The sequence below is a fragment of the Apteryx rowi genome, unplaced genomic scaffold, assembly GCF_003343035.1.
Source record: "Apteryx rowi isolate R43461 unplaced genomic scaffold, aptRow1 scaffold_180, whole genome shotgun sequence".
Classification (NCBI taxonomy): Eukaryota; Metazoa; Chordata; class Aves; order Apterygiformes; family Apterygidae; genus Apteryx; species Apteryx rowi.
This window is the reverse complement of record NW_020448086.1, coordinates 1,291,962-1,315,376: the sequence shown is the minus strand read 5'-3', so window position 1 is coordinate 1,315,376 and position 23,415 is coordinate 1,291,962. Positions and strand designations below refer to the sequence as shown.

The 23,415-nt window shown below is 36.9% G+C and overlaps 1 protein-coding gene across 1 annotated transcript in view; it reads left to right on the top strand.

Annotated features, from left to right (window-relative positions):
* MYO3B (myosin IIIB) overlaps window positions 1-23,415 on the top strand; it is a 199,090-nt gene that overhangs the window by 151,114 nt on the left and 24,561 nt on the right. The window contains 2 exon segments of the mRNA XM_026061451.1: window positions 3,031-3,094; window positions 3,981-4,116. Coding sequence (XP_025917236.1) covers window positions 3,031-3,094; window positions 3,981-4,116 — 200 coding nt within the window.

Sequence of the window (23,415 nt, the reverse complement as noted above, 5' to 3'; positions counted from 1 at the left end):
CAGCTCAGGCCTAGCACTTTTCCTGATTTGTTCATGGCTCATGGCAGTGAATTGCTACTTGCTGTTAAAATTATTTTGAAAAACTGGCAGTTTCTGTTAATTTGATTTTTTTTTCCTCTGGAAACAATAGCTCCCATATCTCTTGGTTGTCTCTGCCCAAATGAAAACAAAAGCGTTCTATTGAATGTGCGCTCTTTCCTGTTTGCCATCATGTTCATGGGCACAGTGAACTCCTTTAGTATGTTCTGGAGCAAGAACTCCTATTTCAGTTCAGTTCAATTAATTTTAACATATCATAAAGAGAGTGTAAGACTTCAGAGGCCACATTTTGCCCTGTTCTCCCAGTGTTCATGCAGCACTAGCTGGACCCAGTAAAAGTCACAGAGAGTTTGTCAGCAGACAGAATTTACCACACGTGCTGTTGCAATTGTCCATAGGTAAAGAAAGCGAGGATCACGTCATGTCATCTGGGAAGCCACTGGCAGTGGTTGCTACTCTGCAGTACTGACGGGCAGCCCCGACGATTCTGTATGCTGGAATTTGTCAGGCAGAAATACAGAAATTTCTGTCTTGCGTTTTGGAATGAAAGCCAGTAATCATAAAGTGCATACTTTTATCGGCAACAGCGCATTTGGTTGGAGGATGGGGTATCTTGTGCCAAATGCAGTCCAGCTTAAGGTTATTCTAGCCAACAACACAGTATCTTGAGGGATCCTGACAGAATCAAGATCTTAATTCCAGACGCTAATTTATGTTAGCTTCAGGTGTATAGAAGGCAAGCTGCTGAATATTACCTTCATACTTTAAACATTTGCCCAATGTTCCAGCCCTGTTAAAGTGCTGGCAAAACCATACTGAATTTTAGATTCTTTAGGTAGAGGTTAGTTTAAGCTGCAGATTTAGATGGATATCCAAACCACTCCAAAATCTGATTGCTTAAATTTAGATTATGATTCAGTCCATTTTGGCACTGTAGGCCATTAGCAGATTTTGATTTTGACACACCCCCCCCAGCAATATTTGAGGATTATTCATATTATTTAGCTCAGATTAGATCTGTTTTCTACAATAAGAAGAGGGAGGAGAAGGAATCATCTCAAAAAATGCTTGAGTAATTTTGGGGAAAAGTGACAAGTTATCCAAACAATCCCACTAAATAAATATTTGTATAACTAAATATACATATATGAGAGAAATTGCAAAGAAAAAAAAACCCTTTCAGGCAATGTGGTACATGCACAAATGCAATGTTGAATGCAGTCCTAGATATATTTTATACTTTCCTCTACAAAGTGTCCCGTACAAAATGGGAATGCTTTTTTTAAAATGGATCCCTACATTTTCTTTAAGGAAAACACCTGTTTAAATTGAAATTACAACTTAGGCAGAGTATTTATTTTTCTTTCTTAGGGCCAAAGAATAAAGGAAAAAAATAAAAATTCCCCAAACCTAACTAGCAAATCCAAACTGTTTTTTAATTTGTCATGAATGCTTCATTTTGTTTCCCCACCCTGAGATACCTTATTGACAGTGGTGATACCATCATTATTGTGATTAGTTTGAGACAACTGAAGTTGGCTCCTTCAAATGGGGTAATACATTCAGACAAACTTAATTAACACAGGAGCCTAAACCCCATTGCAATATAGGGCTTGAAATGTTTTATCAGCCTCTTTAGATAGGATAGAACAAATATATTATCTGATACATATGCACGGTAATATGCAACTATCAAATTCAACAGATAATAGTTTAAAATATTTCAAGCCCTTCAGTAGTGTTATTTTAATTTGAAGTATTTTTAAAAGGTAAAATACGCATGTAGACAGACACTTTTTTAAAGTCCTGCATTTTGTTCTATTGTTACAGGAGTCATTTCTATTTAACATAGCTGACTGAAACATAGGAAATGACTAGGAAATTTAGGGTAACATGCTGTATTTTTTGTTAACTGGTAAAGCAATTTTTGTCCTTTTTATTTCTATTTCCCACTGTGAATGAAAGGGCTGAAATGCATTCATTGGAATAGCTGTGTATAACTGAAAAAGCTATGATATATATTATAAACTGAAATCTGTGACTGAAACTTAGATTTAAGATGTTTTCATCTGTAGATTGAAATACAAGTGCCTTTAACTGCAGTTTCAGAAAGGCTGTGAGAGGGCTGGAAGTTACAATGCGATGGGTGAGGCATGTGTTGACAAAGAGAAAATCTTGGGTTTAATCCCAGTCTTAGGACCATGAGCATACCAGATAATCTGTATGAACCTCCTTTTTTTATCTGTCAAACGAAGTTTGTAGCATCTTTTTTGGTTTTGCGTAACTAGAGAGGCTGGAGCAAATTCTGTTTATGTGGACTTTAGTATAGAAGAGAGCCGCTCACTTCAAAGGCCTGCCAACAAGGATCAGGRCCTGCAGAAGGTTTTTATGATGCTTTGCTTAGCTTTAATGAGGGCAGGAGCTGGTCTGTACTGTTTGTATGGTGACATGACATGTGAGGGTAGAATAGCAGAAGGGGTAGAGGCAGACCAGGAATACAAGAGCTCCTACTTCCTTGCTCTGTGCTTAACCCCACATGTCTTTGGGAGAACACAAAGCCATGTGTTTCACCTCTTCCTCCTCTGTCATATTTTCTAGAGTGCCCAGGTCTGAATTTTTCTGTGAAAACAGCTTTTCACAGCCTCTGGAGGAAGCAATGTTTAATGTAAAATCTTGCCAAAATAATTTTAATAAATGACTTCAATTTCATAGAATTCTCATAAACTCATTTTACACATGTGCACTTATCCCCAAATTTCAATGACAAATTCATTGCTTGTAGCCAGTTACTGTGTTTAATAACATGCACTTCCTTATAAGAGGAAATGGAACTGGTCTGTGTTTTCTCTGAATTGATTGTATGTGCATATTTAGAAATTGGGGGAGGGGAAAAGGAGAAATCAACAAAAAATGTGTATGCCAGTAAACCTTTTGTAAGAATGAAGAAATTACAATATTTAAACTACATGTTTTATTTTTCTTTGCTTTTAGGCAGCAAACCAGTAACCAGTCTTCTTCCGTGGTGCCTGATTTTCTTGACAAACAAACAAAAAAGGTACTACTAAGTTTAGATTCTAAAATAACATTGCATTATAACTTCAAATTCCTGAGTCCACAGTTTTGCAGTGTGTTCGTGGCTGCTTGGCGTAGCCATCTGAACATGAAACCGTTAGTGATGTTTTGAAGTCTTTGAGACAAAAGCCTGCTTGCTAAGAACTTTAGTTCTGTAGAAAGACAGGGTGGTACAGTGAATAAGAGAATCAAAAGGCTGGAAATTTGCTGCTGAGAATAAATGCTAGCTGCTCCCTGAGGTGATTTGTCTGTGCACTTCACTTTCTACAGATGTTAGAGCCTCTTTTTTAGTAAGGACCTGAGGTTCTTTGGTAACACTTTGATATCCTGCTCAAATTCAATATGTGAAATGGAGGAGTCGCTCTGTGACTTGGAGCACAGCATAGTCTTTGAAGTCTGATCCAATTTTTGCTGCTTACCATTTGATGTTGAAAGGATGAAATGGAGAAAATGTACAGTTTTTGCCAGTAACTCTGCTGAGCATATGTAAAATTAAAAAAACAAAATCCCTTGGATGATGTACTTAGAAATGTTAAGCAGATTAATACCTTCCTATAGGTTTTTTCTAAAGATACAAATTAACTATGAGAGGAAATCAGCATACAGTGCATGCTGTGATTAACTGCATGAGGAAAGGGGATAAATAAGTTAAATGGAAAAGGTAAATAAATGTTTGTGACATAGGCACTAAGTCAGTGTTGCTGAAAGCCACAAGAATCTTGTGTAACTTTAATCTAGCATTAGACATTTCACAAAGAGTGTAGAAAATGTACAGTTGCTCTCTGTGAGATCACAACTAAACGTTATCGTGGCAAAGTGTAATCAATACACCACTTTATGGTCCTAAAACAACATTCTTTATTCAAAAGGATTTGGATGAGATTCCTGCTTCTCCGTTTATTCTAAAACATTTGTTTGAAATGAATGATGCACAGTCAATTAGCCAATGCCAGTCAGTTCCAGACCATCAGTTGTCAAGTGCCTCGAGATCCCATACAAAAGAAGGTAAGAAATATATTAAAGTAACAGAGCTCTTTTGTTTACTATTTATAAGCTACTTGTTGTCAGCATGTAACTTGCTTTATATACTGATGATCTCTTTTAACAATCCCTTGGAAGGCAGGAAACATAAAGGAACTAACTTTATTCCACGTATTTTCAACCCTGAGTACCTAAGTACAGAGTCAGAAGCATAGAGATTTTTAAAATAAATTTTCTACTAAAAACATAGTTAATATCCCTGAAGTATCTTTTTAATGAAATCAAATTGGCTTTCAAGAGCTTTAGCCTTCCTTCACCTTCCAGCCTCAAAAATGAAAGTCAGTCAGGAAACCTTCACATTTGGCAGAATGAAAGACACAACTTGTTTGTTTACACTCACGAAGGTTCAGGCTACAAAACAAGAAAGTCTGCAATAATACTAAAATCTAAGCAATGTGTTTTTTATTCTATTTGCTGATAGGTTATTTTTGCCATGGTCAAGTATCAGCTTAAAAACTTGAAGTAAAGCATTATGAAGTTTGTTTGCTTCTTTTGCGTTTTATCTGATTTATCTTTCAATATTCCAGGAAATCATTACCTATCAAAATATTTTTCTCCTTTATTGTTCTGTGTTTGAAAATCCCTGAATATAAACTTCCATACTGGATTATAAAATACCTTCCACAGTTTAAGATGAAGTAGGTTGATAGTATGATACCTATAGTTAGAGCCAAAATATAAAAGATAATACACTAATTTCCAGGTTATTCCTGAAAATGAGATGTTTATAACTTTGTGTCATACCTTAACTGTTCTACTTATATATTTAATGGGGCACCTTTGGTCTTGTAAGACTACAAATCTTTATCTGAATACTTGAGCCCTAATCCTGCAATTTCCATGTTTAAACTTTACAGAGAGTCCCTTTAAACAATTTACCATGTAACATTAAGAAGACAGGTATATGTAGAAGCAGATCCTTCTGCTATGGGAAATAATGCAAATTCAATGTTTTCAAACTTTTATACAAGCATAGTGTGTTTTCCATGTTGAAGATAGAACTGTATGTAAACACAACAGATTGAGAAATCCATTATACTCTCTTCAAGCATGTCAGTCCATATGGGTTTTGAATCCATAGTGTGGGACTGCAGAGGTTGTGTACATTACTCTTTTAAATTAATACTTGTTAAACAATAAGCCTGTCAAATGAAAATATCTTCTTTGCAGCAAACCCTCTTGAGGAAAGCCATCAGGGCCCAAATCTGTCATCCTTATCTCACTGGGTATTAAGCGTTACCCTGCAACTAGTTTCCTTGAAATCAATGACATCATGTCTGAACTACTTAGGGTAAAATTGGCAGAATTACACCCTTAGCAAGCATGTGATTCAGGACCATTACCCAATAATTCAGGGAGACTTCAAAAATATGATGTGATAGAAGAATACCGATTAAAGAAGAGATAAATGCAATGGTGATCTGAGCTATTTAAGAAACATATAGGTGTGAAAAAAATAAGTATGCAGACACAAAAAAAGTAAGAAATTTCTCTGTGAAGCATGATGATACTCAGATAGGTGATCATACAAATCATGCTTCAATGAGTAACTGTTAAGGAAGTAAACCTGCTGAAGAATAATAACTTCCTTGGGTGCTTTTAAAACCACAGCTTGCACTAAGAAATTCAGATTCTTTCACACCCTGCTGAATCTCTATTCATTCTTATTGTACAAGGTGTATTTTTAAGCACAGAATATTGTTAGACCTATTATGAAAACCAAGTGAAATAGCAAGCATTGAACTTTACCTTTGGAATAAGAACAGCGTAAAATACATGTTTTTTATAATGTAGGACTATACTATGTAAGCTGTTATTCAGAAAAAAGCTGTCCACTAGGTGGTCCAAAGAATACAGGGACTGTTTTTCTTCATAATGAAGTGTTACTCTGCAATGTCATGCATTGCTTTAGAATTCTCCTTAAGTTCCGGTGCAGGTGGACCTAGTGCATCAGCCTAGTGGCAGTGCGGTGGAACTGGGACGCAGAGGGCAGCAGGGAGAGCAGCGTGCCGGGGTTCTGCACTGATCTGGGATCCAGTTTTGAAGCAGCGTTGATGTTTGCTGAAGGAGGCACTCTCTGTGTCCCAAAGTGGAGGATAAGTTGCTCATTGCCTTGAGGTCCCGGAAGGGTGGTGCTTAGAGTTCTAGCACAGTTGAGGGGAACAGAACGCAAAAGGGAGAAAATGGTTGATATGAGTTTGAACGTTTTTGTGAAAATATATTGGTGTATTTATAATGCAGACCAGTCAGTCACATCTTATTATCCAGCAACCTAATTGTTCAGGCTGCTGGCTCACGCTATTAGAATGGCAAAGGAAATTTAAAGCAGGAAATTTTGCACAAAGATCCAGCAAAGACTGTACGCAGTAATTAGTGCAGAAACGAAAGGCTCCTGTTCACTTCAACAGGCTTTAGACTGGATCATAAAAAGACTGAGAAGTATGGCCAAACTGCATGCACTGCACTTAAGTGCATGAATGTGCTATGGTGGTGTAAAGTTTAAGGAACTGGCTCTACACTGCCCAGGATTTCCCCTTGGCACTGCCAGAGTGGAAGGGAAGGGCTGGTAGCAAAGCTAAGGATCCCTTCCAGTGCTTTCTGTGTGACACAGTCACTCTGATATTCTTTCTTGTTAGGATGGAGAAGAAAGTCCAGTCAGTATTAACCATTAACTGAGAAATGAATCATTTTAGTCGCAAGGTAATACTGAAAGAAACAAAATAATGGAAACATGATCTCCAGAGACCAAGTTGCAGTATTGGCTTAGGAGAAATAGATCATGAGAATGTTTGATATGGTTAATGCGTGCCTCATAGGAATTGTCTAATGTAACTTTGGCTCAAAGTATATATAACTGAGATTTTCCTAGACAAAAAGGAAATAGGTTTAAAAAAGGAAAGCTAATATTATCTGTGCATTGGCCAGAGAATGGTACAACTCTTAATGCTAACACAGACATTTCAACAAGCCAGAATGTAAGGGAAGAGTCTCTGGACATGAACATTCTCTTGTAGGAGAACAGGATATGTTCGCTTTTTATGTTTAATTTATGCTTTGCACCTCACATGATATTGAAACTTAGTGAGAGACAGAGAAATTTGCCAGGGTTCTGAGATACTCTGAATTATGAAGTCTGCAATGTCTTAAGCCACATTTTGAGACTGAGGTAGTGAAACTTGCACTATAGTTTTAAAAGTTAAAATTTGCAACATGGCCTTTGATTTTAGATTCCTTAATCTTTCATATTCTCAAAACTAATGGAAAATAGGGCTTAGTGTTCTTCAAGTTGGACTCCTGCTAATCAGTGGCCTATTCTGAATATTTTCCTTGGTGGTATTTATTTTTATTTTCATGTTGCTCTTTTTTTCTCCTCTTCCTTTCTGGTAAACTGAGCATAATGTGTGATTTGGTTGAAGGTAGCTGAGTTGGGTTTGGGAAATATATGAAGGTAATCACTGTTTGTTGCACTGATGGAAGGCAAGTATATAGTGAAATCTGTTAAGTTATTGCTTGGCAGGGAAGAAAGCAGCTGCTGTCCACCTCAGGCAGTACTGCAGACAGTATGGTAAGGGACATTGTGGGCATGGGAGACATTGTTCCTAAAACATTATACCCCAAAAGTTACTTAGTAGTTGTCATCATACAGATGATGTTTATAGGTTCGTCACCCTAAACAGGAAATTTAAAATAATAAGTTCATTAGTTGTTAGGGCTTATCTCCAGTTTTAAAGATAGTGATACAACTTTCATTCTTTCATGGCCACAATCTTGTTGAAGCTTCATCCATGAAGCATTTTCAGAAAATGCCCCCTACTTCTTCTTGTTTGCCCAAACAGTTTTTCTGTGTGTTGTAACTATAAAGAAGATTAAGAGACAAATAAGTCTGGGGAGGTGGCAGGGGTCTTTGAAATAGGTACAGTTTTTTTCCTTTGAAAGTCCTTTTCTGCTTTCCTTAATTTAAAATGAGTTGTCTAAATTGAGAATGCCTGATTTTCTTTTTGTGTATAAACACAAACCTTGATTTATTCTGATAGCTGACAGACCCACTGGAGAGAAAATACAATCCTTACTTATTGGGCATGATCAGATTCCCCAAAGCAGATAGCATTATGGTACTTGATTCTGCAAATTCCTTTTTGAAAGCACACAAGTTCTCCTAATCAGAGTCCAGAAGATGGGGGCACAAAAAGTCCTACCCCTGAGTTGTTTGAAATGAAGGAAATGATCTGCGGCATTTTCTAAGACATTTTATAGGCGTTACATGCCAAAACAGGTTTTGGTGAATTAGAATGCTGTATGTAAACAAATACTATTTTGTTTTACCACCTTTTATTCAGTTTAGTATTCAAGTAACTTCAAAAAAAACTTGAGAAGTAAACTATCTCAAGCCATGTTCTTTAACTGTGTTTTTAGGTGTATACCATGAGAACAGCAGCGCAAGTGAAAGGTACAATTAAGAGTAATGGAAAGATAAATGTATAGTTTTGGTCAAAAACGACCAAAACTGGTCTGTAGTGCTTTTGCTTATAGGTAAGGCCCCAATCCTATAGTTTTCCCAGATTGTTTAAAATTGGGAAGTGACTTAGCTTTAACTAACATATTGTTAGCTGTTCCAGGTAGAAAACAACAGTCATTTCAATAGTGTTAGCCGTTTCTGATTAACTAGTAGAGTCCCTGCTGTGGTTAACTAAAGTAGTCCTTGTCTGACTATGTGCAATCATGTGCTCCCTCGTGCTTGGTAACACACTTTAAAATCATAATCTTAGTGTAAGCAGTTGCTATAGCTCGTTGCATTTTTGCAGTAATTTGTAAGAGGCACTGATGCAATTGTTTCAAGAGCTCTACTCTGCTAACACAGACAGTACATTTCATAGAATTTAGCTGCATGCTTAAGATAGGTAGGTAAATGCTTTCCTGAATCATTGTCTATGAAATCTTAAATGTGAAGAAACTGATTAAATTGGTCTTTAAGCATTTTGCAAAGACCTCACTTAGCATTGCTTACCACATTGATTTCAGACATTGTCTTTCTGAGAGGAGTATGGTAATGTTAAATTCTGGATCTAAATCTAAGCAGATTCCTAAAAAGGTAAATGAAAACATATTTTAATGGAAAGCACTTTGAACATATTTATACTTAGCAAAATGACTTATGCAGCCATTTACAATATATTTGCATATTTTAAAAGTTGTATCTATTGGAAATTGTATGTAATAATGTTCATTAACTTATAAACACTGATTCAGGTATTCATTCTTCAGTCTTTGCAATCACAGCAAAACAGTGTTAGTACTCAAGTTATAGTGATTATAGCTACACGCACATCTTGCTTGTGTAGCTATGGCAGTACAGTGCTCAGAATGAATTACAAAATCCCTCTCAAGCCACAGAGAATATACTTGGGCAATTAAGCTTTGCTTCAGAGTAAAATTTTATTAGAGTCAGACATTATTATTGAAAATAGTCTTTCAGCTGCCTCAGTCTCAGCCCTAGAGTGCATTCCTGAATGCATGTCTTTCACTTGCAAGTCAAGGATGCTTAAATATAGGGAACTGTCCTACTCTGTGTGGTAGTTTAATATTCTAGGATAATTTTAACTCTGATCTTATTTATTTTCTGTTTGTGCATTGTTTTAAAAAAGACAACGGCTAGGGCATTAGTTGCTTGATAGTCATTAGTAACTTGGTAAGGGCACTCTTCTGTCCTTTGGTTCACAGAAAGTCCATATTTCAGCATGACTTTAATAGGTATTATGGTAAAGAATAGTCAGTATCTCACACAAGATGTAGTATCAAGATCTGTATGTCTTGTAATCAAAGATGCCACTTCACTTTCTGCAAATGAGAGATCAACCCAGACCTTCAGCTGTTTCTCTGTGTAACCCAGCTTCCTATATGTTTCCACTATAGCAAACCCTCTTATCTAAAGGAAAAGCAAAATCGCTGTTATATAATATGATGTGAAATGTTGCCTGGACTTTTGGCTAGATGTCATTGGCAGATGAAATGATACTGACACAAGGAGGCCATTAATTTTAGAAAGCTATCATTTAGGATTTTAAGTGAAAGAATTTATAGTCTATTTAGAATTATTTTTGGTTGTTTAATCAGGAGTTTCATTTCATCATTTTTAAGCCCCCCACTGAGGCCAATTTTACACTGAAGGAATGTAACTCATGAAAAGCTTGACTGTAGTCAGTAGAAACACACTAGTGAGCAGAATTGGGTCTCTTCATTATAATAAACTGATATGAAAAATTCCTTGCATACCTGCAATTTGGTTTGGGTTTTTTGTTGTTTTTGGCAGGGTTCTGAGTGTGTCAGGTTTGGATTGGTCATTCTTTTGCAAATAAAATGCAAATAAAATAATAGCAAGATTATGGGACACTCTGAACATTGCAGACAACACTGGAAGGGCCAAGGTGGCATTATATAGCATGATCTGGTAGCACTGAAGATGCTGTAGTTGTGTTTCAGAAGAGGCCTATAAGATCTCACAGTGTTCTCCTACTGTAGTGTCCTATATACCACACTGTGGTTGAGGAATTACTACTATTAGCCTTGTTCCAGTTGAAGCCTCAGGCAGTGGAGTTGTCGATGTGGTACAAGTTGTATAATGAATTTCCCTTGAAAGGATCCTGCCACCGTAGTGTTCTACTGCTTTTGATCCAAAATCTGACTGGGCGTGAGCAGGAGAAAAAGTATCTTCTTTTTCTTTTTCCCTTAAAAGAATGAGTATTGCAGGATTACTGACCTCTGCACTCATTGGGATAAGTGCTGAGCTTTGGACATAGTAAACAGAAATCACACTTCCAAATCATCCATTTGCCTTACAAATGAATGAGTAGAACCTGGAGGAAGGAGAAATATGCCCAGATGTCTTTTAGGATTTTTCTCTTGAGAAAATAAGCTGAAAACAGAACTATGTCTTAAAACAATCATTATTGTTTCTATCATTATAAAAAAATGATAAATGCCCTTCCAGATTTATGAGGCTGCATGATTATGCAGCTGGATTTTGTTGGTCCAAGCAAGCCATTATTGTACAGTGCATTGCATGCAGTGGGACCTGCAGGAAGCCCCAGGAGGGACCATCACCTTCCCATCCCAGGAAAATCCTGAGTTTCGTCTTCCTGAATTCCAGCTGGGCAGGAGCCTGTTAGGTTCACTGGCCACTGGAGCGAGAAACACAGCACCTCTGTTTCAGTATTTCAGTCCTTTAATGTGTAGTTCCAGTGTGGATGCAGAATATCTGTCTGCAAAACATGAATAAAGTCAGCTGAACTTCTCTTAGCCTTACATAAAGTTTTCAGCTGTGACTTGCACTGATGATGTTTGTGGTCTGAATTGGTTCACCCATAAATGCTTTTTATTAAACCTTTTGATACTCCGTGATGGCATGATTTGCAGACTGCAATTTGCCAAAGGTAACAACAAATCTGAAAAAGAAGTCAGGCTGTTCTTAAGTTTTTCTTTACCTCTCAGTTTCTTAATTGTTTTTCCCCCTCCAATAGACAAAGACACAAACAGTGACAAGTGATAAATACAAGCTTTGATTTGTTAAACACGTTAGCTCCGTGGGTAGCCCTAGGCGGTGAATTTCATTATAGGCTGGTTTATTTGTGGATTGGTTATTGTGATTACTTGTGATGCAAAAAGATTTTGCCTACCACAACAACTGATTAGTAGCAAAGGTGAGAGATAGGATGCAAGTAACCTGCACGTATAAACTGCAAAAAGTTCTCCAGAGACAGCTGCTCTCATTGCTCATTCTGTAATATGGTGGAGTTCAGCTCAGACTGGCTGCATTGCATTAAAAACAGAATGCATATATCTCTCATTGCAATGTTGAAAACTAACAGTAAGAAATATGAGAATTAAATTTAATACAGTTGAAAAACAAATATGCTATAGTGCTGTACCATAAAAATAGATTTTAGTAGGGGTTCAGTTTCTCCTCCTTACACATAATGTCACTGTACTTCTGACCCAAGCTGCAGTTTACCTGCTTTTACTGTCTTCAGTACAGCTTTGTCTAAGCACTTCTTTTTTGCTGTTTCTTTGTTGGTAGTTAAGCTTTTTATCATGCAGTACTTCACTATTTTGTTAATATTGCTCGAAGTTTCTCTAAGTAGTCTCCAGCAGCTTTATTTATATTATTTAGCCACAGCTACTAGTGCTCTGAAACAGCAGCATGTCTCAGATGACTGTTCCAGGCAGGCAGATAGTGTGGTTCCCATTTTTTTGTGCTTCTGTTTCTAAATGATTTTCTAAAGCTTTGAATTGCTGTAAGAATTATGAAGGTTGTATTGTGACTTTTCTCTGTTTAGGTACTTTATCTTTGAGAGTATTTAACCATAATTAGCATTATTTTCATATTATTTTACCCAGTCTGCTATTGGTATTGTATTTTATGATTATTTTCATCAAGTCTACTAAATATAGAAATTTCATATTTCTCCCACTAATTTACTTAAGCATACGTTTTCTTAATTATTAGCACAAAACACTTAAGTGGCTGATTGGTGCAAAAAATAATAATATCTTATTCAAATAAGATTTATTTGAGTAAGTACAATAAGTACAGAGCTTTGAGGATGCACACGGAGTTCTCTCTTAAGAGACTAACTGTAAGAATATTTTCACAAATTATATTTTCTTTTGCAAAGAAGGAAACATTTCAGACCTTCTAAACTCTTTCCCCACCATCAGAAAGCTATTGTCTTGATTTTAAATTACTTTGTAAGAGAAGAAAGGTTAAGACAGTTCATCATTGTCTGATAGAGCTAAAATTTCATCTGCTGCCTATAAGCTACCAAATCACTTGTGGTTCTTCACTGATATTTAAAAATGTGAATTCACTAGACTTGAACCCTTCGCAATTAAATAGTAAAAGACTGATACCAAATCTTTCTTTCTAGAAGATGCTATGTGTTTTCCTGAATTATTTACATTTTACAATTCTCCATGGATACTATTAAGAGAATACACAGTGATAAAAGCAGTGACATAATTAATGTGATGGTGACAGAATGGAACATTAAATATAGGAGCTCAGAAAGTACTTAACAAATTTGTTTCTGAATAATTTTTAGATTTCCAAATCTTAAATGCTTTGCATGTTTTCAGATTTTTTCTGCATTCTAGTCTGGGTAATTATTCGAGTGAATTGTGGTTAACTACTAAAAATCGTATACAGCTGATTAGAAACACCAACCATAGTATATAATTTACATGATTAATCAATACAAATGAATAAAATACTGCAACTGACAAATAAAGGATAAATACTCAGGAAAAAATATTTGCAACCATGTGTGAATATCTAGAGACCGTAAGTCAGTACTTGATAAACAGATATTCAATTCAGTAAATCATGAACTGGCTGTGAATACTTATTTGAGTGGAAAGAAATTACCTTAGATCAGTTATTCATTCTGAATAAGTCACTCAGCTGTGCTCATGACAATGACTGTGTTCCTTTACTGTCCATCATTACTTACCTTTGTCTCTCTAATCACTAAAAGCGTTTTACATTTCAGTTCTCTCAGTTAACCCCAGTTGATTTTAATAGCTAAACTGAATATAGCAATAGCAAATACTAGCTTGTAGCAGTAATTACTAGCTTGTAGAGCTCACTTCTGGCCCCAGGCAAGGATAATCTTTCTTGAGGATCTTCCATGCATATGGAGAGAATTTTTAGGCACCAGTTGTGCTGATGTATTGGCTGACATTGGCAGTACACCAGAAAAATAAGGCCACGCTCCCACCTTCCCTGCTTATAACACCTTTCCCCCAGGGGGAAATAAGAGTATCAAAATCACAGGCAGTACTGCTATTGCTGCCAATATGAGAAGGAGAAGCTGCTTTCCTACATGTGCTCAGTCAGGCAATAAGCATATCTTAGTCATAACATGATATATATGAAAGAACAATTTTATGAATTCCAATATTTCTCTTCCTAAAAACATTTTCATATTGAAAACAGCTCCTCCAAGTCCAATTCATTGTCTTTAAGATTTATCCTGCCTGGTACACATCAGAATATTTTGTGTAGAAGCAGAAGCAAAAAGAGTGAACAGTGTGAGAGAGAAAGCAAGAAACACAACTGTGTTGTTGTTGAGTAATGCCTCTCGCTCGCCCTGGTAATCTGGCCTACCAGCTGGGCTACGTCTGAAGGGGAGAGTGCAGAGACAGCTAAATAGCCAAACAGCATCAAGAATAGCAGACTCAATCATATTACACGTGTCCTTCCCCATCTGACTCCCTTACATTTTGTAAGGAAACATACAGAATACCTGTGATTTCCTAGAGTTTAGGTTGGAGAGCTGTATCCATGCTTTACATTCAGTTGCAGCTAGCCGTTGTCTCTATAGACTAGGAAGTATGTCCCCTTAAGCGCTGTGCTCTGTGTGGGGGGCACTTCAGTTCTTTGGCTGTGTCTTTGTGAATGCAGTGCTATTCTGGGGACTCCCTCTCTACTTATGTTTGCCTCATGCACACGCCCAAAAGTCACATTCAGAATGAGGAAAGAAATATTGCATTGTTCCAGACTCTCTTTGTAGTACTAGAATTTGCAAACGCCAAAAATGCCCTCCAGCAAAGTAGTGCAATTGCTTTTTTTGCATTCTTTTTATGCTCCTCTTTACTGCATATTCTTAGTTACAATAAAGAACATGACTATCAAATGAATAGCAGTAAGCTATTGGGATTTGAAAGGCTTATTTGCCAAATAAAAAAAAAGTTTGCTGTAGGTCTACAAAAAGCTCTGAATTAATTTGAGTGGCAATATCTATGGATGTAGTTTTCAAAATTCAAAATAACCAGCTTAAACCATAGTTTAAAATAGGTAAAAGGAATATTTGTGTAACAAAAATTTTTGAGCTGTACATTTGTTTTCAGAGACAGGTGAATATAATACAGCAAGTTCAACTCCACATCTAATCTCCCCTAATGTCCCAAAAGGACATAGATATAAGATTCCAGTTTTTGGCTCACGCCTCATATTTTGCTCAGCAGGCTTAGAGACAAGTGATATCAGTTCCTTTCATCTGTTGTTGTCCATGTGTTTCCAATTAATTTTTAGTTCATAAAGTGTTATATTGGTAGTAATATTGCTCTTGAGGCAACCTTCTTATGAGGTTCTGCCTTTTGCAATGGTATTCAGAACAGCTGGTATGTAGAGTCTATAGTACGTATCAGTTTTCTGTCTACAGTATCAAGGCTCATGCTTTGTGCCTCTTGATCATTGATTTAGGGCCCAGGAAGAATGAATTCCTCACCTTCATATCTAAAGAAGCTTAATTTCTTTAGAAAAATGAAATCTTACATGAGTAGACAGTATATTTTTCCATTTGCAAACTGTAGTCTATTTTGAACCATTCACGAGTAAGACATTCACCATCAAAGACAGCCACTGGCAGATATGTCTCAAGGCATTGCAAATGAAGCAGGATTTTCATTATCATATTTCACCCTCATAAGGAACTGTGGCCTTAAAATTTTAATCCAAAGAATATGTACATGGTTGTACAACACAACACAAGATAATCATGCCGCATGATGAAGAAAGTCTTAGTTCACAAAACTCCTCCTCCTCTTCCCACACACTAAATAAACATGTAGAAGCAGAAGAGCAATAAGTATCAGTCACTTTGCAGCTTAAATTCTGTAACTTGTTTGTAGAATTGTAGTGGTTTGTGGTGTGACTTGCAAAGGTGGCAAGTCACAAGACATTGACTGCCTCAGCTTAATTCTAACTGCTTGTTTCCAAAGAAAAGACTTATGTAAGACTTACATACCTTGGAAAGAGTAGGTAAAGAAGAAATAAGCTTCTGTTGGAGAAGTGTATCAGTAGGGGAGAAAACAATGTCCGTGAAAGATAAAACCATGCAGAAGTTCACCTGTAGAGGAGAGGGGAGAGACAGATGGCCTTGAGACAAAAACAAGACAGAAGTGTGTTAGGATCATCAGAGTGGAGAAAAAAGATACCGTCAAAGGAAAAAAAATCCCTGTAGAGAAGCAGGACAGAGAAGGAGGAAAGAAGAACATGAGGTGAAAAGTAATGGGAAAAAAAAGAGGAGAGAATTTAGTCATTAGTTTCAATAATGGCAGGACACTTGTTGTGTTAGCAGTGAAGTATATTACTACTTTCTTTAGCATTGCTTTTGTCATATGCAGTTGCTGAAGTTTTCAGAGAAAGATTTCATTCTAACTTTAGAGCATTTGAAAGGAGTTTATCACTGCATTGCTGTAGGAGAGGAATGCTTCATGCTCTGTTTTGAAAGAGAAAAGCTTGTTGAAGGGTAATACTTATTAAATTATTTCCATTGCAGTAGTGCCAATATCAATGCATTATTATTTTGCAACATTTTACATCATTATTTGCAACAGTTATTCGTTGTGCTTAGGAAGTGCATATCTCTGAAAGGCTGGAGCATTAATTGTTCCAAAATCTTTGAAGATAAAGAACAGACCAGATGAAATAAGACAGAGTTTCCCTTGTGGAAGACAACCTTTCCTTCAGTCACCCTTTTTTATTTCTTATTTATGAATTTTGGAGGCTATCCAAACCAAAAAAAAAAAAAAGGAGAATATGTCCATACATAATGTCACATCAAGAGAAGAGATAAAATGCCAGACTCCAGACAGCGCAGTCAGTTAAGCAATTCACTCAGGTTTAGAACAACATTCTGAAAATTAACTGAGATGTAAGAAATTAAGATTACCCCCACTGGACCTCTAGCACATACATTCTTTTATACTGTCAATATCTGCAGTCCCATCCAGTACAACCATACAAGTGTAATGCCTTCTACCTTTTGGAAGTTATAGTTCTTCAAAATTTTGATGATCTCAACAGGATCTAAATAAATCATTCTAAAACTGCTAATGCATGCTGGGTCACATTCTGCCATAATTTTCCTCATGGATTGTATGAGATGTCATTGAGAGCTTAAGTTAAAAGATTCAAGCTTAGCTTTCAGGCAGTTTCAGTTTTTGAAAATGTCTTCAATCCTTTTCTGCAGTTTTATTTCCTAACAGTTTTTTTCCCTCTGTTTTCATCCATCTTCTTATTCAAGGTTGGACTTAAGCAAGAGCATAACATTTTGTAATTTAGGGATGTTCAGAGTCAGGCCTGAATTCATTAACCTGGGACTGTTTCTGGATCTTATCCACCTTTCCAAATGTGTTGGATTTTAGTAAGAATTTTGAGTCAAGTTCATACTCTTCTTAAGCTTCTTGTTGTGTCTAGTTATCTCTTCACAAAATCGTAGGATTGTGCAGGGTCATCAGTAGCAGAACAAAATGTGGCTATGCTTTCTGGACATGAATCTTAAAAAAGAAACACTTTCTACCAGAATTGATAGTTGCTTCGAAGAACCAGGGCCATATTTACTCTTCTGTTGGCAGACTATTCAAGATCAGTATTTGAGGTCAGCCTTTATCATTGGGTTATCAAGATCTGAGCTATTGCAAATACAGTGCTTTTATCCCTTGTTGATGAAAGACAAAGTGGGTTCCAGATTGGTCGCTGGTTAGTGCCTGCAGCTAATGAAGAAATAACATGAGAAGGTTTGGAAGGAACCATACTTTTGTGTTCTTTCCTGTGCCCCTGTAAATTTCTTTTTAAAAAGTGGCAGACAGATAACATGCATATTCCCTCAATATTGTCTAATAAATTCTCCCTGGAAATCTGTGTCAGCAGTAGGAAAGTCATTAGCTGCATTTGGATTTGCAGTTCCACTTACTATGGCCGGAAAATTTAGCCACTCCTTCCCACATCAGTTCCCTACAGCCCTCTGAATGTGCGCAAATGCTCATACTCTTGCTCTTTGAGGGAATATCAAAACCCAGACCAGCACACATGATTAAAGGAGTGATGAGAAGGGTAAAATTGAGCCAAAGAAGGCTTGGAGGGGTTCTCTAGCATGGACATACTGAATTTATGCTGAAGAGCAAAGATATATAAATTTGATTGGACTGGCAGTATCTTGCAGTACCAAAGTAATAAATAAACATTACAGGACACATTCTCAACGGACCTCAGGGTCAGCTTATTTGGGGGAAACAAAATAGAACTACAGTTTCCAAAGCACTCAATAACTGCCTAAATGACCATTAATTCTTGGTCAGTTTTTCAAAATTTGCCTTGGAAACTTGACAGCTGAATTTGATGTTTGAGAGGTTGCTGAGTTCTTCCAAAAGTTGTCACTCATACATATCTACAGGAGAGCAGAATCTAACTGTAATAAAAACTGTATCCAACTTTGTTTGCAAGCTAAGTGGAAGATCCAGACAGCAATCAAGTTCTGTTGGTACAGGGCAAATGCCTCTTGTAACCTCTAAAAAGGAATAGCAGGGGAAGATGTTCCCATATCTACAGAGTTTTTCTACATTGATGACTGAATCTGGGAAAAGGGAGAGGATATCGAGGAAGAGATTTCTTTCTTTTACACTGCAGCCTTTTATCCCTATGGCTTCTTTTCAGGTTTGGACTACCCTGCCTTAGTATGATTCCTATCCCGGGAGGAGTAGAAACAAAGACACAGAGCTGGGTCTGCATGCAGCAAAAAGGCCTTCCGTGCTAGGGATGTTCTCTGAAGAGGCCTCAGGGCAACTGTAAATTAATCTTTTTATGCTTAACTTCATCATCCATCCTCATCCTACACCATGAATAAGCATGGCTGGTTTGCAAATCTAGCCCATTGTATCTGGATTACATTAGTTAAACTAATGCTTGGGTTTTTGTTTGGCTTTATTCATGCCAACATCAGAACATTGAGTAAGAACAACAAATCAGAAACAAAAAAACACRAACATTTAAAAATACTGCTCCCACAGATTGGAGCCCCAAGTGTGTTTTCTATAAACAATTTGAATAGATGTAGCTGGATTTTTGACCAGATTCTTTCCCCTGAAGGACCTTTTGAAACAAAAACGAACTGAGCAAAACAAGTTTTGGTGGGATGGGCCTATGCCTATTTTTGTGTAAACTAATGACAAAACTCAAAGCAGGAAGGCAGCAGCGTGCTGAGATCTGGGGTACATTGTGTTCTGCATGTTCCGAGYTGACTTGCCAAGAGTGACCTAGAACTGAAACAAGGCCCCCTTTTTACTAGGACACAGGAAAAGAAGTCATCGCTAATCTAAAACAGTTCAGCCACTTGAAAACAATAGACTTTGTCAATTTGTTATCCTGATTGTGCCTGATTCTCATATGAATGTACAGCCTATGTTGCTGGGTCAGGAGGGCAGGACATTTTGAGAGCTGTCCTTTCTCTTGTGTGGCCTATGACAGTAGTTCATATTCTACAGTACCCTTTACCTCCTTCACTGTGGGTTTATAACATCACAGATGAGGTGTGAAGGTGTTCAGCTTCAGCTCTCAACTACCAGGAGAACTGACCAGCTACAGGAGTCTGGAATAAATTATATCTGACCCAAGTGTTCAGCATGCCTCCACCATCACAAAGTCTACAGAGCTTAGCTGGCATGAAGGTGCTTGCAAAGTTTTTTTTGAGTGGGAGGATCCAAAATTATTTTCATGTGAATGTGCCATATGTCGTGGAATTGCAGGGAGGGAGGCAGGATTTTCCAGATCCCACTGTTGAAAAAAATTGAAGGTAAGGCAAAGTTTTGCTCACAGCAGCTACATGAATTTAATTTAATGGGGTCACTTTCGTGAAATACTGTGATGCAGTTTCTGTAGGTGCTATACCATTGAATAAAGTAAGTTTTCTATCTGAAACACAACTGAAAGTGAACTTGAGTCCTGCTGTAGAGCATTATGCTTAAGTTTCAGGAAGGGAAACTGGGTAAAAGTGATACAGATTATTAAGAGTATTGCTTGTCAGGCTTTTTATTTAGCCTCGTATTTGAAAGCTATTCCTTTATTTCTAAACCTTCACATTTGCATCTCTTTGATATGAAGTACTTGTGAACTAACTAGAGAACAGAGCTGTGAGTTCAGAAGCCAAGGGATCCTTGATTTATTAACATAGAGTTTCACAGGCTTGTTTGCAACATCTCCTACTGAATATAACAAGTGCATCAGTCAGAGGCAGAGGTTCATGATGAAGAGCCCAATCCTTCAAGCTGTAGTAGTGGTTGTTCACATGTCTTGTTAAAGTCCATGGCATTCATTGCCTAAATAAGACTATTCAATGCGAAAAAAAGATGCAAATGCTGATCCTAAGTGACTGCTTAAAATCAAAAGTTGAAGACACGAAAAATAAATTGGGTAGAACAATATAGGCAAACGTATGGCTGTGAATAGACTCTCCTAAGAACTATTTGACACATTTCATGTTTAACACAAAGATAATATAAAATCTGCATGGTGAAACAGTAATGAGCAATAATTGTGATGTAAGTACACAAAGCATTTAAGATACAATAACTAAGTGCTTATTTCTGCATTGTCCCCTATAGTGTCATTAAGACACTTAAAAGGGAAATTCAAATTGCTAAAGACATTCTGTCACCTAGTTATTCTAAACACAATTGGGGATGTACAATTAACTATTTAGATAAGTAATACTTTCCTAATGATGCCTTTGCAAATAACTATTTATGGGTAAGCATTTTGATTTAATTGCATAGGAATTTCAGAGTAATATTTGTAATGCTTATTAGATTCCTGGAAGTCTAAGGGCATTCATGTGCCTTTTTTTGGTGTGTGTAGATGATTACAGCCTGCAGATTTCTGTGAAACAAATGTGTTTTTACTCTAGTGCTAGACCGGGGGCATCTGAAAAAGAGCCTGCTTTTGTTCAGCAGAGTTAGCAGTCTCCTCACTGGAGAAACTACCATGCACAGAACTGGCTGGTTAGACTGTGTCTGCAGTTAGAAGGTTTTGAAAATGTAACTGTACTGCAGATATATGCCAGCAAACCTTGTTGGAAAGGTATCTTGTCACAGTAAAGCGATTCATAAAGCAGTTTGCCAGATGGAATGAATTGTTCCTGTCAAAAAATAGCGATACTTCTTCTAGCTGAGGACTTTTATCAACCCAGGTGATGGTAAGAAATAAATGCATTGATAGAATTTGCTGATGCAGACTAGGCCTTAAACAAAATCGTTGTTCAGAGTAAAGGCCAAATTTCCATTTCTTTTACTCATGAAACTTTCATTGCCTTTTCTGGAAGCAAGCTATGGATCTTCTTGATGTGCATCAGAGGAAGTCATGGTGTGTACCCTCCCATTGTACCACAGGATTAATGAGCTCAGGCTCAGGTTTTCGTTTAGCATGAACCCTACCAAACATGGCCTGGTGTGATCAAATTTAAGGAGGCATTTCCTTTTCTCTAGATGAACGTTTGGATAAGCACCAGTTTTCAGTCCTGTAGGTTCTTAAGATAAAAACAAAGTACTAGAAAAACAGCAGGCTGCTAGCCTGTATTCAAAGCTTAGTCTAGACAATGGAGAAGGTTCCAGGGACTTCAGTGGATTTTAGATCAGGTCAGAAAAAAATGAAAATAAAAAAAGGGACTAAATGGACTCTGCAGTGCTCAGTTTCCCTGAAAATGCCTTTCTGATACTGAAGAGAAATTTTTTTTTTTTAAAACAGATTATTAGTTTTACATGGCATTTGTCAACATATTCAGATACCATGGGCAGGCACAGTACACATGCATGGCACATGGGATGTGGTTGCAGCTACACATTCTCCTCCCTTCATTTCCCAGTATGGCAGGAGCCAGCCCTGTTTTTCACAGCTGTATTTTCTTAATTTCTTCTGAAAACTCTCAGACATACACTTAAGCAGTATATATATAAATAAAGCAGAGATTTAACAGGCCTAGCTACAAATATGTTATTATATGTTATAGGAAGATAAGACATAAAATGGCTAAGATAGGCTTTTGTTTTCAGACTAGCATGTTCATTAACACTACCCAACTGACATGTTCATTCAATGCTAAATTCAAATCCTTCCCATGTCATCAGAGATTCCTTACAGTGTGAACAAAGCTGTCAGTCCTATATATCCTCTTTCCCTATTTTTTATATTGATGTGTCCCATAAGTTTCTCCTCTCCCCACATTGAAATACATGCCCATGCAAATCTATCACCTATGATCTATCAAATCATGAGCAGGATATTATTGTGTTGGAAAAATACAAAATGAATTAAGATAACATTATCTTCTGTAAACATGAAAACAAATCACAATTTTTTTAAGTTTGAGATTAAAGGTAAATTTAGAAAAAAGTATAGTATTCTACTAAGGTGTTGCATCCAGAATTAGCTGAATTTGTGAACACATTCTTCTCCTTCCAGAAATGAACTAACTTGATACTTTTAAAATGTTTGTTCCGTAGTGATCTTTGGATACTTCTAATGCCATTTTTAGGTACATCTGAATCTAAAGGCCTGGTTTTTTACTTGTTCGTTACTTAATTTGTCTAGATTTATTAATATCTGATTTTTCAAGATTTCCTCACAATTCTGGAATTTTAGCAATGCAGATATTTTCCTATTGCCCAAGGCAATAATGGATGCAGTATGAAAACACTGCTTTAAAGAGGGTGTCCGTCTGCTGATTTACATATTTTAAAAGTATTAAGATCAAAAGTAATGAGAATTTAATCCATATGGCATGTAAAAGATAAATAGAAATATTAATACTGTATCAAATACTAATTAAAGGAAACACCAGTCCTATTTTTAAAATCTCGCATGCAGATGGAAAAGAAGTCATTGCAAAGTTAAGATCTGATTCTCAAAAGAAATTAAGAATTAACAATTTTCAACCACAGATTCTAAATATGAGCTGTGAGTTCATATCGTAGGCCAAATTCTGGTCTCAGTACTTTGCAGTATCACTGCAATATCACTTTCTGTTAAAACATCTCAGATCACTCTAAAATTAAAAACTCCTTACCACTGGCTTTTAAGATGGAGATTCCTTTTCATTAGCCAAGAAACTGGAATACAGATGGTTTGCAACTTGCCTAAGTATATGTGCCTATAACAGTGCTCAGCCATAAAATAGACCCATTCATGGGAATCCTGATGGATTTTGATGAACCCACATAGACAAATTGCAACAGTGGGTGGAAAATGTCACTTTCTGCTTCATAGAAAACTCCTTCCCTGGACAAGAGTAGCCATGATGATTCATGAGTTTGTGAAGTCTCTGAGCTAGGCTAGTTTTCTGTAATTCACTGTTCTGGAATTTATAGATGAAAGAACCTTGCGATGTGCATTACCTGCAGTGTAGCAAATACTCTCCAAGTGGCTCCAGACGAACTGGA